Source organism: Suricata suricatta, chromosome 10 (assembly GCF_006229205.1).
Source record: "Suricata suricatta isolate VVHF042 chromosome 10, meerkat_22Aug2017_6uvM2_HiC, whole genome shotgun sequence".
Classification (NCBI taxonomy): Eukaryota; Metazoa; Chordata; class Mammalia; order Carnivora; family Herpestidae; genus Suricata; species Suricata suricatta.
In genome coordinates this window covers 9721821-9737211 of record NC_043709.1, presented here as the reverse complement: position 1 = coordinate 9737211, position 15391 = coordinate 9721821, and the positions used below count along the sequence as shown (strand labels likewise).

The window sequence follows — 15391 nt, the reverse complement described above, 5'->3', positions numbered from 1 at the left end:
GGCGGGGGAGCCCAGCGAGCCAGGCAGCGGTCCCAGGCGGCGGCGGGGAGCGGGGAGGCCCGGGCCGGGGGGAAAGGGCGGATTTGTTCGGCGGAAGAAACACAGATGGCGGCGGCGCGGCGCCATTCCGGGCCGGGAGCAGGCAGCCAGCAGCCCTGTCCTCACCGCGGTCCGCCCGCCGCCGCTAAATACCCGGATGCGCCGCCCGAGCGCCAGACGCGGAGCTGGGAAAAGGGAGGCAGAGGAGGCGGAGGCAGAGCGCGAGCCAGAGACCGAGCCCGGCCGAGACCTACCGCCCGGCAGACCGGCGGGGCTGGGCCGCGGAGACCCGGCCCGGCGAGTCCTCCCGCGACCCGAGCCGGGTTCCCCGAGAGCCGGGGTCCCGGACTGGCCGGGGAGTCGGGAGCGCCAGAGCAGATCCCGAGTAAGGCTTTTCTCGGCCTCCGCCGAGGGCTGGCCCTTTTGAAGGCGCCTCCTTCCACAGCGGGACCAGACAGGCCACCATGACCGAGAACTCCACGTCCACCCCTGCGGCCAAGCCCAAGAGGGCCAAGGCCTCCAAGAAGTCCACAGACCACCCCAAGTATTCAGATATGATCGTGGCTGCCATCCAGGCGGAGAAGAACCGCGCTGGCTCCTCGCGCCAGTCCATCCAGAAGTACATCAAGAGCCACTACAAGGTGGGTGAGAATGCCGACTCGCAGATCAAGTTGTCCATCAAGCGCCTGGTCACCACCGGGGTCCTCAAGCAGACCAAAGGGGTGGGTGCCTCGGGGTCCTTCCGGCTGGCCAAAAGCGATGAGCCCAAGAGGTCAGTGGCCTTCAAGAAGACGAAGAAGGAAGTCAAGAAGGTGGCCACGCCAAAGAAGGCGGCCAAGCCCAAGAAGGCTGCCTCCAAAGCTCCAAGCAAGAAGGCCAAAGCCACCCCGGTCAAGAAGGCCAAGAAGAAGCCGGCTGCCACGCCCAAGAAAGCCAAAAAACCCAAGACTGTCAAAGCCAAGCCAGTCAAAGCATCAAAGCCTAAGAAGGCCAAGCCCGTGAAGCCCAAAGCCAAGTCCAGTGCCAAGAGGGCCGGCAAGAAGAAGTGACAATGAGGCTTTTCTTGTGGACCCTCCTGCCTGTCTCCTATTTTCTGTAAATACTTTGCTCCTTTCTTTCCTCTTGATCTTCTCACCTACAGTCCTTCGCCCCTTTCTGTTCTGACTTTCTAAGAGACAGAATTTCGGATTCCTCGGAAATTAGAGAATGATTCGTTTTTCCTTAACCAATCGTACAAAGACAGCAACAGCAAATCTCATCTCTGTAGCGATGAGAATGTACTTCTGTTTCATTTTGTTGGCTTGTTATTGATCTGCTTAATGGGTTTGGGGATTTGGATGGGTTTGTGCGTGATGTTTGGTTGGATGGTTTGTTCACTATGAAGGTAAAGGGGCGGGAGAGCATGGGCAAGGCAGCTTGTTCTGACTAGATGAGGGGGAGCCCAGGAATTACAAGGTTTGTTAGGAGTATTTTTAAGGTGAGCCAGCTCTCTCTAGGTTGCTCCCCCCTGTGAGAGTTTCATGATCTCGGTGGGGAGAAGGGAGGGGTGGCAGCCGCTGAATGGCAAAGGAGGGAGGCAGGGGTAGGAAAAAAAAACCCTCTCTAGGCTGACTTCCACCTTCCAATAGTGAGCAGTGGGGGGGTCCAAATCCAGTTTCCTTCTCTCTGTTGGTCTGCCCCTGCGGCCTCCCTATTGTCCTAGGAAAGGGAAGGGGGGGTGGGGGTCGAAGTGACAGCTGGTCTGAGAAACTGTCTTCTCTCAGCTGGAAACTAGCCATGGGGGGGGGGCTGTTCTTTGTGGCTTCAGAAAATCTCCTGTTAAACTGGAGTGGAAACTTTAGGGGAAGGGTGGGGACTCAGTCAGCCAAGTGCCTCAGTGCGCCCTGTTAAAACTTGGGTTTTTCCACACAATTGGATTGTATCATAGGAGGACTTTTTTTTTCTTTTCCCCTGGTGTTTGGTTCCTCCTGGCCGAGAGGTGGTTTTGCTTGGTGGCCTGGTGGGTCTCCAACCCTGCCACCTGCCACTTAAAAACCTCCCGACCTCTTTACTTTTGAGTCTTTTCTAAGTAGTTGTAGATGGGGAATGGGGGGAGCGGGTGGGGAGTGGACAGTAAGACATACTGCAGTCGATTTTGAATTGCTAAGTAGCTTCACAGAGCTAGGTCTGTGTGTCTGTGTGTATATGTATATATACATATCTAGGGTTAGTACTTACGTTTCACACCCGGGAGCTGGGAGAAAAAAACCTGTACAGTCTTCTTTTATTTTTAATAAAATAGGAAAACGTGCACTTGCGCGTGGTCAACCCCCCTCCCCCACTTTTTTAAACAAGTGTTATTTGTGCCGGGGAGAATTTGCTGTCTTTGTAATTTTAAAACTTTAAAATAAAATTGAAAAATAAAAAGACCTCATTGGTGCGCTTTTCCTCATTTTTGAGACTGGAAGCGACTGCGGAACAATTGGGCGGGCGAGCAGGGGTGAAATCTGGGGACATTTGCACCTGAGACTGGGGGAGGGCTCCAAGAGTCCGACAGGAGCCTGGAACCGGGGCTGCAGAGTACACAGCATGCCTCAGCCTGCCTTTGGGGTCCAGAGTGTATCCCCCGCTTTCTTTCCAAGCGGTGGGGGTGTAGGCCGGGAATGGGGTGGGGGTCTGGTGGGCTAGGTCCTGACGCGCCACCCTCCGTGGAGTCGCCTCCCCTTCCCCCACGCGGAGCGCTCCAGTCTCAATTTACACATCAATCCACTTTCATCCTCTGCGGGCCCCGCCCACCCATCCAATGGCCCGTCTCCCCGCCCCTTAACAGACCTCTTGCTCCGATTGGTTGTTGTGGCCCGGCCCCCGGCCACGTGACCAGGCGGAGCCCGCGAGGCGCACCGCCCCTAGGCCGGCGGGCGTGCTCGCGTGGAGCAGTCGAGATGTGGGCCTGTCGCGTTCTCCACGCTGGTCTCTCCGCAGCCCCCCGCGGCCGCCGCGCCCAGTCGGCGTTGACCCAACTGCGTGGCGTCCTGGAGGAGGAGCTGGAAGCGATCCGCGGGGCTGGCACCTGGAAGAGCGAGCGGGTCATTACGTCCCGTCAGGGGCCGCGCATCCACGTGGACGGTGTCTCCGGAGGTAACTCCCCCTCCTTGCGAGTCTTCGGACCTGGCTGGGTGTTCGAAGGCCCTCCGAGGCCAGCGCTGGAGTGAAGGGCCTGGAGGCCGTGGCGTGTGGGAAGATTTGCACACGTCGCCGTTGGCGCCTCTCCTATTGGGCGGACTCAATGGCTTTCCCAATGCTAACTGTTAACCTAGTTAAACCTGTTTACACGGAGGGGGGTGATTTGCCCTCGAGCACCTTTTTGACTCCGACGGTAGGACTGGAGTGAGACCCAGGCCTTTGAGAAGGAGGGAGAAAAAGACACTTAGCTGGTTCCCGCTGGATGCTTCAAGAAAGGGTGGTGGGAAGGCGGGGCCGGGGCCGTGCATTTCTGCAGCTGCTGCTGTATGCCGGCTTCTACTGACTGCTGCGACCTCCACACGGGGATAACGAATCCCATTCTACAGACAAAGAAGCTGAATCTCAGAGAGGTGAAACGGCTTGGCCAAAAGCCATTGCTAGCCTCAGGCAAAGCTGGGCTTTGGTCCAGGTCGTCTAGTACTTTGGAGCTGGAAGGTCACCTAATGGGTCAGAGAAGCCAGCTTCCTGGCCAAAGGCACAGCGAGCAAGGGGCCTGAGGGCTGCTGCGGGAGCCACATCACGCATAGGTCCACTGGGACATCTTCCTTTCCTTTTTTTTTTTTTTTAAGTTTATATGTTTTGAGAGAGCATACTGGAGTCTGAGTCTGGGAGGGGCAGAGAGAGGGAGAGAGAGAATTCCAGCGGGTGCAGAGGGAGAGAGAGCATCTGAGCGGGTGCAGAGGGAGAGAGAGCATCCCAGCCCATGCAAAGGGAGAGAGAGAATTCCAGCCCGTGCAAAGGGAGAGAGAGAATTCCAGCCCGTGCAAAGGGAGAGAGAGAATTCCAGCCCGTGCAAAGGGAGAGAGAGAATTCCAGCCCGTGCAAAGGGAGAGAAAGAATCCCAGCCCGTGCAGGGCTCAGTCCCACAAACCGTGAGATCATGACCTAAGCCGAGATCAAGAGTCTTGGACGTGTACCCAACTGAGCCACCCAGGCACCTCCCTCATTTCTGTCTAACTGTCGGTCACTATCCGTCTTGTCTGTGCCAGGACCCAGGTGGGTGGTGGTGATAATTTCCCAAGCCTGCCTTCTGCTCAGGACATAGCCCTGGGTCCTGGGTGCTGTTGTACTTATTTGGAAACAGAGGTCCCAAAAAACCTCTGCCTTGCCCCCACCCCAGGGGAAGCTTGGGGCAGGCCAAAAATAAGGGAAATGAGAAGACACAGGTTCTCATCTTGCTTTTGCCTCTCCTAAGCTGAGTGAAGCTTGCCCTCTATGGGCCTCTGGGTCCCCCTCATGTCAGCGGGGTTCACTTTGGGGTTTATAATTCAGGGGTTTATGTCTCAGAGACCACCCCCCACACACACTTTAGGCATGTGATTCTGTACCAGGCAGCAGTGCCAACTTGAGTCTGAGGTCCACAGTGGGCACCTGATCCAGCCCTCTTTTACCCACGAGGGAACCAAGTGGGGTTGCTGGCAGTCTTCAGGGACAGGAGAAGCCTGCAAGGTAGGGCTGCCTTCCTCCTTGGGTGGCATGAGATTCAGAACCAGTTTTAACTTCTTACCCTTCAAGGACTCTGAGAGTCTTTTCCTGACCCTCCCTCTCCTGTAGCTATTAGATTCGGTACTTCCTGGGAGCCCCCAGTTCGCCATCCTGGCCTCTGCCCCTCGATGGATCGTACCGTGTGGCTGTTGCGTTCTCAAGGGTGAATCCAGGTTCATTTCCTGAGTCCCCAGGGCCTGGCACTGACACTGCCCTGAGCTGCTGTGCCCATATCCTCCTCCCTCCCTCAGGAATCCTTAACTTCTGTGCCAACAACTACCTGGGCCTGAGCAGCCACCCCGAGGTCATCCAGGCAGGCCTGCAGGCCCTGGAGGAGTTTGGAGCCGGCCTTAGCTCTACCCGCTTCATCTGTGGGACGCAGGTACACAGGGGCTGTTGCAGGGGTTGGAGCGTACCTTGTCCTCAGCATTGGGCGCTGACCCCAACTGTCTGCTTCCCACAGTCAGCAGGGCCAGTAGCCAGCTCAGCTCATCCCAGGGCCCTGGGCCCACTCATCACCTAGGCCCCGCACACCGGAAAGACCGAGTTCAGGCTTCTGTTTTGTTGCAAAGGAAACTTGACCTCTCTGAGCATCCCTTTTCCTACCTGTATTTTAAAAGGCTTAGGGGGCGCCTGGGTGGCTCAGTCAGTTAAGCCTCCGACTTTGGCTCAGGTCGGATCTCACATTCGTGGGTTCGAGCCCCGCGTCAGGCTCTGTGCTGACAGCTAGCTCAGAGCTTGGAGCCTGTTTCCGGTTCTGTGTCTCCTTCTCTCTCTGCCCCTCCCCCTCTCATGCTCTGTCTCTCTCTGTATCAAAAATAAATAAAACATTAAAAAAAAATTTTTTTAAAGGCTTAGAACAGGGCATACTGGCTCATACTAACACTCACTAAATGTTGATTATTTTATTTTGTAAATGTTACAAAATAAACATGTATAAATGTGAAACAGAAAGGGGATGGTAAATGAATGTCAGAGGCAGAAGTCCTACCTCCCGGCCAGGGCGCTTTGCAGCAAAACCCTCACCCAGACCGGACAGCTTTCACATATAAAAATTGGAGGCCCAAACCAACCCACTTAATCCTTGTCATTAAGCAACCAAAAAAGACACACAGTGTGAGGTCAGGAAGACCTCTTCCCTTGCCAGTGTCACCCCTAATTCCACAGAGAACCCCATTACAAACAAAGATCCAACCAGGAATGTACACCCAGGGAGCCCCTGATTCCTCATTGAGAACCGTGTGCCAGATTCCTGTTAGCTCTGGGGGGCGGGTGGGGGTTCCCTTGCAGTGAAGGGAGAGGCCAAGGCTGCAGGCCTTCTGTGCTGAGCCTCTGGCCCTCTGAGCCTCCCGCCCCAGAATCTGTGGCCCCGTAGCTGTTAACACCGGTTTCACTCTGTTTCTTTAGAGCATCCACAAGGATCTAGAAGCAAAGCTAGCTCGATTCCACCAGCGGGAGGATGCCATCCTCTACCCTAGCTGTTTTGATGCCAACGCCGGCCTCTTTGAGGTGTGAGGGGGCCACAGGTGGGAGTTGGTGAGGACTGCTAGGCTGTGAAAGGCTCAGGAGTGGGCAGGCAGGAGCCCCTGGCGGGATGCCAGTGCCGTGCCTAGCAGCTCCAGTGCCCATTTCTTAACGGAGGTTAAGTTTGGGCCAGGTAGGTGCTCTAGGAGGAGTCCTGGGACCTGCAAGGGCCAGCTTCGAGGGCACTGGGGGGTAACCTACATCCGCGGGGAGGCTGGGGCTAGCAGGGGCCAGGGACATGCCAAACATGTTCCCACCTGCTCTCACTAGAGCAGGGCCATGGTCCGGCCCAGTCCTGGGGCCCCGGGGACCCAGATAGAGGCAGATAGGGGCTCCTTGCCTCCTTGTCCAGAGGGAATGCCCTGGAGGCAGTGAAATGCTGACTCAGGTAGACATAGGGAGGGAGAGCCCCTGGGTGGCTGGCCGGCGGCTCTACCCCAGCTGCCTTCTTCCAGGCCCTGCTGACCCCCCAGGACGCAGTCCTGTCAGACGAGCTTAACCACGCCTCCATTATCGATGGCATCCGTCTGTGCAAGGCCCAGAAGTACCGCTACCACCACCTGGACATGGCTGATTTGGAGGCCAAGCTGCAGGAGGCCCAGGTGGGACACAGCCCCGGGGCGGGGGGGGGCAGGCCCAGGGGTGACAGGCAAGAACCAGGGCTCTCACCCAGCTCTTCAGTCTCCCTGTGGGTGACTTCAGCAAGGCTTAGAGGAACCAACTCTGCGCTCACAGACAAAGTTCATCAAAGCGTGACACAGCCAAGACCTGAGCCCAAATCCCTCGGCCCCAAGGCTTTATTCCGTTGTACTGTGTGCTGTGCTGCCTTGACTTTTAGCCAGCACCTTCTGTGGGGCAGGGCCTGCTCGGTGTGTACGTGAGATGAGCTTAGGGGTAGAAATGGCCCCACTCTCCTGCCTCCCTCTCGGAGAGGAGACTGAGCTGCTCTCACTGAGCAGGGCCGCCCCGGAAGAGGTGGGCAAGGCTCAGCGAGGCACAGGGGAGGGACAGGATGTCCCTACCTGTGCTCCTGGGCCAGGCACTGGGCCAGGTGAGCTCTCAGAGCCTGAAGCAGCAGAGAGTGAGTGGACTGGCACAACGTGAGACACTAGCCAGCACCTGTCCACGTCCTCCCTGCAGAGGCATCGACTGCGCCTGGTGGCCACCGACGGGGCCTTCTCCATGGACGGGGACATCGCACCCCTGCAGGACATCTGCCGCCTCGCCTCTCGATATGGTGCCCTGGTCTTTGTGGACGAATGCCACGCTACTGGCTTCCTGGGGCCCACAGGACGGTGGGAGCATGCGTCACCTGGGGCCCTGGGTCAGGCTCCGAAGGGCGGGAGAGAAACCAGGAAGCCTGCCCCTCGGCCATGATCCCCGGGCACTCGGGCAGCCAGCGGTAGCAGTGGTACCTTCCCTTGCAGGGGCACAGATGAGCTGCTGGGTGTGATGGACCAGGTCACCATCATCAACTCCACGCTGGGCAAGGCACTGGGTGGAGCCTCAGGTACCTGCGGGGTTGTGCTCCTGAGGTCCCCTCATCCACATGCAGCCCTGGAGGGGTCTGAGGGAGGCCAGTGAAGGGAGACCCAGGGCTGTACGGAAGAGAGTAACTTGGACTGTCCTCTTGGGAGGGGCTTAGGGTCTGCTCTGGCACGTGGCCTCTGACTCCCACCTCCTTCTCTGCCCTTGTCCTCAGGGGGCTACACAACCGGCCCTGGGCCCCTGGTGTCCCTGCTGCGGCAGCGCGCCCGGCCCTACCTCTTCTCCAACAGCCTGCCACCTGCTGTCGTTGGCTGCGCCTCCAAGGCCCTGGACCTGCTCATGGAGAGCAATGCCATCGTCCAGTCTATGGCAGCCAAGACCCAGCGGTGAGGTCCCTGGCTGGGGTGGGGTAGGCTGGGGCTGGGGAGCTGATAAGGGCCTGCCCCTGTCATGTCCCCAGAAGACTGCACTGGGACTCAGCCCCTTTAGCCAAGAGCCGGTGGCCCCCGCAACCTCCCTCTTGGGTCTCTGCCTTTTCCTTCCATTTCCTGGTGCATTTCTCGGAGAATGATCCTGTGTCTCCCCGTCCTGTACAATCCTGTCATTGTGCCCTCCACTTCGGTCTGCCTGTGTCTCTGCCCGTCTCCCCATCTGCCTCTCTGGGTCTGCATCTATCTCTCTTGGTCCACCCTGCAGACGTGGGTACAGATCTTGGATCACATGCCCATCAGGAGTGGGTGTGAACACCCCACAGCCCTCTGGCTACCCATGACACCCAGCTGTGCCCACAGTTTCCGCAGAAAGATGGAGGCTGCTGGCTTCACCATCTTGGGAGCCAATCACCCCATCTGCCCTGTGATGCTGGGTGATGCCCGGCTGGCTTCTTGCATGGCGGATGACATGCTAAAGAAAGGTAAGGAGGGGTGCCTGGGGGGTTCAGTCAGTTGAGCATCCAGCTTTGGCTCAGGTCATGATCTCACAATTCATGGGTTCGAGCCCCACATTGGGCTCTGTGCTGACAGCTTGGAGCCTGGAGCCTGTCTTCAGAATCCGTGTCTCCCTCTCTCTCTGACCCTCCCCTGCTCACGCTGTCTCTCTCTCTCTCTCTCAAAAATAAATAAAACATTAAAAAAAAATTTTTTTTAAGAGCGAGGTAAGGAAACTGGGACAAAAGGACTGGTTATGGGTCCTAAGAGAAAAGAGAAGGGAGCCCTGTCCTGTGAATGTTCCCCCATACCTTCACTCTCCTCCCCATTTGAAACCAGCTCTCTGTCCAAGCTGACAATCCCAGGCCGTGATGCAGTCACATGTCTGTGCGACCTTGAGCACCTCCCTTGCCTTCCGTGACCGTCAAGAAAGTAGGAACCGTGCGTCATGGCTCTCAGAGCCTGTGGGGCCCTGGTGAGCCCCGGGCTGACCTCTTCTACCTTGCCAGGCATCTTTGTCATCGGGTTCAGCTATCCAGTGGTCCCCAAGGGCAAGGCCCGGATCCGGGTGCAGATCTCCGCAGTGCACAGCGAGGAAGACATCGACCGCTGTGTGGAGGCCTTCGTGGAGGTGGGGCGGCTGCATGGGGCACTGCCCTGACCCGGGTGGTGACCGGCACAGCCATGGTCCCCCTCCCTCCACCTTGACAAAAGGGGGCTTTGGTCAGCCCAGACCAGAGGCTCCAAGCCCTGTCAAAGTCCGAGGGCTGGGCTGTGATCCTGAGTGTCATAAATGGTGTGGAAATGGGCTGGCATGTTGGTGTGCTTTCTTCTCTCAGAGCAGGCCCGGTCCTGGGACCAGCTGAAGAATCAGGCAGGAGCTGGGGTTCTGAGGGCAGGCACCTGGGTAGATCTCGGAGCTGTCCACCTACCCTAAGTTAAGATGTGACCCAGGGAGCCGGGGTCATGCGGGCCAGGGCCACCGTGTGGCACAGTTGGATCCCGTGCTGCTGTACATGCTAGCTGAGCCCCAAGCCTGCAGGCCCTTTCCCGTTCCACGCGCCACACTTACTCTGCAGCCTCCAGAATCTAGCCCTCGGGAACACCTCATGTTCTGCTCCCTGTCCAAAGGATGGCTAACAGCTGCCCAGATAAAGGAAGGGCTGGTCTCCTGGGCACCCAAAACCATGGGTGTAAGGAGAGGCAGAGGATTTAGACCCTAAAGGAAAGAATGTGGATCACTCTAGGAAAGGCCCCTGACAGTCTGGAACCACTAGCCCACCTTGCCCTTGTTTCTGTGGCCTTCCGCTAGCCTTTCACCTGTGTATGCCTCAGTTTCAGTGTTTACCAAGAGTGGATGTGAATGGGTAGGTTGGGGTCCTTCCCTAGCGCTCATTCCAAGGACTACTGGCCTGCTGATCAGCCAGCAGGGGGCGCAGCGAGCACAGGCTCCGATTGCTGCCGCCCCGCCCGCGCCACAATCCAGGGCTTGGACTCCAATTGGAAGCCCGGCCTGCAAGGCTCTCTGGAGAGCCGATTTGCTGCTGCCAAGGCCCCATCCACCCTTGTCCCCAACAAAGGCTCGCTGCTCCCCTAGTGGACATGATGACAACCCCCTTCCCACAGTTGCTGTCCCTGGTCCTTGCCTCTCCGTTGCCCTCCCCACTCGGCCTGGGGCGCTGGGTGCTGATTCACCGCAGCCCCAGCCTCAGCGTGGTGTGGCCTCAGGGAGCTCGTACCTCGCTGGGGATAGGGCAGGGAGGATGAAGAGGACCTTCTTCGTTAGCAACAGGGAACTAGGGCCACCTCTCTGGTCCCTTGCACCTCCAGCCCAGCCCTTTAGCCTGGGTGTCAGAATGGACGATCTGGGAGGAGGTGCGGCCTCTTAACCCTGGGTTTCAGGGAATCCTAGCTTGTGGTCTAGAGGAGCTTGGGGCTGGGAGAGGGCAGTGCAGGCCCGAGGACTGCTGTGGTCACATCAGCAGCTGGAATAGTTGTGAGCTGCCGCCGCAGGGTACCTGGCACGGGCGCACTGCTGCAGCCGTGAGCACATACCTTGTGGCACTGGCACCAGCCCCCGGCCCAGCCAGCAGCTTGATGTGTGCCATCTGCATAGGCCAGCGGAGGGGACCGGGTGGCCACACGGGGCCCAGGCGCACCCTCCGGTGGCGCAGAGCACGCACCACCTCTTCCAGGGGCTTCTGGGCGCCCCCGCTGGCACTGCGCCCCCTGGCGGTCGGCATCGGCCATCTGACCGAAGTAACGCTCCCTGCCATTAGCCAGCCGCTCAGCGTGCTGCTTGTGTCCCCCGCCGCCCGGAAGGGCTGGTAGGCAGCTCTGGGCTCACGTGTTAAGGCGCACTTGGTAGTGGCCCAACGCCAGCGATAGGCGGCGCCTGGCCGGAAGGCCGGCCAAGGATCAGCCGCACTTCTGCCTCCTGCGGGCGGCGAGCTTGAGAGGCCACTCAGCGCGTCCTCTGCTTTGGGCTCCGGGTTCAAGGCTCCTGCCGCCCGGAGCCAGGGGAGAGGTGGCGCCAGGTAGGCTTCCGGGGACTCTGCCACGACATCGGGTTCTGCCTGCCGGCCCCATGGCCTGCCCTCTGGGGTTACCTCGGTCCTCTCGGCTCCCGCCTTCCCTCAGGCTCTACTGCGGTATCAGCGCTCAGCCTTGCCCAGCGGGGACCTCTTGCCCTCGTGTGGCCGCCCATCCAGAGCCCTGCCCTGGGCCAGGGGGAGCCTTACAGGCTGGAGACTCCTAAGGGGACGGAGGGTCGTGTCTTGAGGGCTTTCAGAGTTCAGGGTGGTTGTAGACCTTTGACAGTCAAGGATTCTTTTTTTTTTTTTATGCTTTTTATTTATTTTTGAGAGACAGAGAGAGACAGCTGGAGCAGGGGAGGGTCAGAGAGAGAGGAAGATACAGAATCTGAAACAGGCTCCAGGCTCTGAGCTAGCTGTCAGCACAGAGCCCGACGCAGGGCTCGAACCCACGAACCGTGAGATCTAACCTGAGCAGAAGCCGGATGCTTAACCAACTGAGCCACCCAGGCGCCCCTGACAGTTCAGGATTCTAAAACTTCGGCACACTGAGGCTAGAATCCTACAATTCTGCCTTTTAGTGATAGAATTTTTTTTTAATGCTTTTTAAAATTTTTTTGTTTGTTTTTGAGAGAGAGAGAGCGCATGCACATAAATGGGAAGGGTAGAGAGAGGGAGACAGAATTCGAAGCAGGCTCTGGCCTCTGAGCTGTCAGTATAGAACCCAACATGGGGCTCGAACCCACTGACCGTGAGATCATGACTGGAGCCAAAGTTATGAACAGACTGAGCCCTCAGGTGCCCCTTTTTGTTTTTAAATTTTTTAACTTTTTTTTTTACATTTATTTATTTTTGAGAGACAGACAGAGCACAAGCTGGGGAGGGGCAGAGAGAGAGGGAGACAGAATCCAAAGCAGGCTCTAGGCTCCTAGCTGTCAGCACAGAGCCCGAAACTGGGCTTGAACTCACAAACTGTGACATCGTGACCTGAGCCAAAGTCGGACGCTTAACCGACTGAACCACCCAGGCCTCCCTGTTTTTAATTTTTTTAAGTTTATATATTTATTGAGGGGGCCAAGAGAAAGAGAGAATGTCAGTGTAGAGCCCAGACTCAAACCCACAAACTGTGAGATCATGACCTGAGCTGAAATTATCAGATTTTTAACCAACTGAGCCACCCAGGCGCCCCACAATCTACACTTCTAATTCCTTCATTCAATTCCGATAGCTCTGAATTCTGGACAGTCTAGGTATGATTCCTAATACCTTCTGGTTAGTGAATGTCTGCTTCCAAAGATCCAAGGATACACTGCATCTGGGGTGAGTGGCATCAGGCTTTCAAGTACCACCTCTGAGCACTGGTGAAAATCCCAGGGGTGTGGGAGGCGTTAGCCTGAAGAGCGCCCATGCCCCGCTCCTTGGGCCTTGAAAGTCTCGACTCCATCACCGGCCCCCTCTGTTTTCTGTCCACTTTCACAGACTTCCTATTGGCATCCCCCCCCCCCCGCCCCCAGCCTCCAGAAGGACATTCAGTCCCTGCTGCCTCTTCTCTCCCTTAACTTATTGCAGACTGTCTTCAGCCCCTGCTACACGTGTCCAGTGTTATCAACAATCTCATTGTCATGAAATCCAGTGTACCTCGTCCCTCCAAGGGGCTAGTCTCTCTAACCCTCTGGGAACATTGGGCCATGTGTCCTGCTTGTCAGGGGGTTCCAGGCAGAACCCCATGCATGACTGTATTACATGGACATTTTCCAAGTCCAATGAATCTCTCTTGCTTTTACCCACACAGGAGGCTCCTAACGGGTCAGTCATTAAATCACCCCCCATCTGTCCATCCTTTTCATCCCAGGCCAAAATAAACGAATTATAAACTAGATGGACACATCATGTCCCTGTTCAAAAATTTTTACTAGGTCCTCATTGCCCTCAGGCTCAAGCCAAACTCTTTGGATGGGCCCCCAAAGCCTCCATCTCCATCCAGACTGAATCTCTAAGACAAGCTTAGGAATGCTGATGGGCCCCGGGATTCTAAGGGCCTGGGGGAGGAGTGCCATCTGGTTTCCAGAAGAGAGACTCCTGTTCTGGTTTCATAGTCTAGGACACTCCATTCAAGGCGAGGAATCCTTTCTGAGCTTGGGTTAGAGCTCTACTTGGAGCAGAGAGAGGGAAGATAGTGAGTCATTAGGCAGGAGGAGCGAGTACCAGGAATGAATGGGCTGGGCCCTGGGCACGGAAGGGTTAACTCCAAATCGAATCTCCAATCTCGGAGAATCAATGAGTTGCTCGGCAGAAAGAGGCAGAAGCAACTCAGGGAGGCGGAAAAGAACTGGGCAGAAGAGCATGCCACCTGGGAGAAATCTGGGGAGAAGGTGGATGGGGAGGAGGGGGAGGAGGCGGCAGCAGCGGGCGGCTAGGCTAGGGGCTACTCCGGAGGGAGTGCTCAAGTCTGGCTCAGCAGAGGAGGTGCTTTAAAGGCGGAGAGGGAGAAGTGGGAGGCAGACCTGCACCTGTGGGGAGGCGCCAAGGGCAGCCACTGAGCCTCTGCCTGACCGATTCACCCAGGATCCAGCAGGGCCCAGTGCCCAGAACTGAGGTGGGTGTTGCCCATTCTGAGCTTCAGGGGGGCTTGCTGCATGCTGGGGGCACAGGTACTACCTTTCTTCCCTCCTCCCTGGTGCGCCCCCCCCCCATGCCCTTAATGTGTCCCACCAGCCTGGACTCCCAGGCATGCAGGGAGATCCACAGGTAGAAGCCGATGTGGGCCGTGGGGTGGAGCAAGGGTGAGTGCGGACACAGCGTGCATAAACGCATGCACGAAGACTTGCATGTTGTCAGAGGCACCTGTGACAGGCTGTCAGTTGAGCACTCCAGCCTGGGAGTCAGGGTACCCAGGATGGCAGCAGCCCCGATCTGCCGCGCAAAATGTGACAGTAGCCTCCCATGTCCCCTCTCTGAGCCTCAGTTTCCTCTCCTGCATAAAAGGGGCAGTGACCTATAAGGTTTTCCCAGCCGTGCCACTGTGGGGCTCGCATTAAACTGGACTTTACAAGGACGCTGGGATAGCACCCATACTTTGCTGACTTTGACCCGTGGCCAAGAGTCTTCCCTGAACTTCAAATCCCGACAGAGAAGGAAGGCAGTAAATACACGAGCAATGTGGGTTGGAGCTGCCCCTCCCCCATCCACCATGTCCTCACTCCATTCTGCCTGGAGGTGTCCGCCTAATCACCTTTTATGCCCTGAGCTATGGAGGTGCTCCTGAGGAAGCTGAGAAATGCACCTCAGATACCGTGACTGCACCAGGCTTTCCCTGTGGCTCTGTCTTCCCACTCCCACCCCCATCCCCCAGGAGCTTCCCACCCCAGGGCACCTGGCTAGGAGCTTGGATTGAGACCCCTGGGTCAAGTGACCAGAGCTGGGGGCTCCTGTTTGAGCACACCAGCGTCTTCTCCGCAGGTGCCCATCGGATGGAGAGATGTCAGACGCGCAGAACATTTCGCTAGACAGCCCGGGGAGTGTGGGGGCTGTGGCAGTGCCTGTGGTCTTTGCTGTCATCTTCCTGCTGGGCACGGTAGGCAACGGGCTGGTGCTGGCCGTGCTGTTGCAGTCCAGCCCCAGCGCCTGCCAGGAGCCCGGCAGCACTACGGACCTGTTCATCCTCAACCTAGCAGTGGCCGACCTCTGCTTCATCCTGTGCTGCGTGCCTTTCCAGGCCGCCATCTACACGCTGGACGCCTGGCTCTTTGGGGCCCTCGTCTGTAAGACAGTGCACCTGCTCATCTACCTGACCATGTATGCCAGCAGCTTCACGCTGGCCGCCGTCTCGGTGGACAGGTGCGCTGTGTCTGGGACCCGGTCTGGGTGGGCTGGGGAGGGAAGACCTGATCAGATCTCTTAGGAAGGAAAGAACAGGGAACCAAAAAGGGAAATGGGAGGGAGAGAAGGAACAGCTCTCTGCCCCCCACCAGCCAGTCTCCGGGGCCTGCAGAGCAGGCTTGAGGGGACCATCCTGCCCTCCCTGTAACCCCACTGTAAGCTTCCAGAGGACATCCCTGAGTCCTACGCGTCGCCACGGAGCCTAGCAGGCGCTCTGTAAATGTGCCAGGAGTGGCCACAAGAACACACGAATGGATTCCTCAGCGATTTCATTACCGCCCACACCCGGCCCCG

General features: G+C 57.5%; 2 protein-coding genes across 3 annotated transcripts; both read left to right on the top strand.

The window, feature by feature from the left end:
- Nucleotides 1-158: 158 nt before the first annotated feature.
- Nucleotides 159-2450, top strand: LOC115303887 (histone H1.0). The gene has a single exon (XM_029953861.1). It carries the CDS (start codon nucleotides 504-506, stop codon nucleotides 1086-1088), a length of 585 nt encoding a protein of 194 aa, XP_029809721.1. The 5' UTR covers nucleotides 159-503; the 3' UTR covers nucleotides 1089-2450.
- A 472-nt stretch (nucleotides 2451-2922) lies between these two features.
- Nucleotides 2923-9493, top strand: GCAT (glycine C-acetyltransferase). Of its 2 annotated transcripts, XM_029953951.1 has the most exons (9): nucleotides 2923-3156; nucleotides 4998-5128; nucleotides 6154-6255; nucleotides 6726-6872; nucleotides 7411-7565; nucleotides 7698-7780; nucleotides 7973-8144; nucleotides 8550-8671; nucleotides 9194-9493. In XM_029953951.1, exons 1-9 carry the CDS (start codon nucleotides 2961-2963, stop codon nucleotides 9343-9345), a joined length of 1260 nt encoding a protein of 419 aa, XP_029809811.1. In that variant the 5' UTR covers nucleotides 2923-2960; the 3' UTR covers nucleotides 9346-9493. The 2 variants fall into 2 exon arrangements, with proteins under 2 accessions (XP_029809811.1, XP_029809812.1); XM_029953952.1 differs by lacking the exons at nucleotides 8550-8671; nucleotides 9194-9493 and adding an exon at nucleotides 8455-8543.
- The last annotated feature ends 5898 nt before the right edge of the window (nucleotides 9494-15391 follow it).

Bases quoted from the DNA above. Each gene is read 5' to 3' on its own strand.
- LOC115303887 (XM_029953861.1), top strand. From the start codon at position 504: ATGACCGAGAACTCCACGTCCACCCCTGCGGCCAAGCCCAAGAGGGCC.
- GCAT (XM_029953951.1), top strand. From the start codon at position 2,961: ATGTGGGCCTGTCGCGTTCTCCACGCTGGTCTCTCCGCAGCCCCCCGC. The intron at 7,781-7,972 runs GTACCTGCGGGG...CCTTGTCCTCAG, and splicing joins GGCACTGGGTGGAGCCTCAG to GGGGCTACACAACCGGCCCT. The intron at 8,672-9,193 runs GTAAGGAGGGGT...CTACCTTGCCAG, and splicing joins GGATGACATGCTAAAGAAAG to GCATCTTTGTCATCGGGTTC.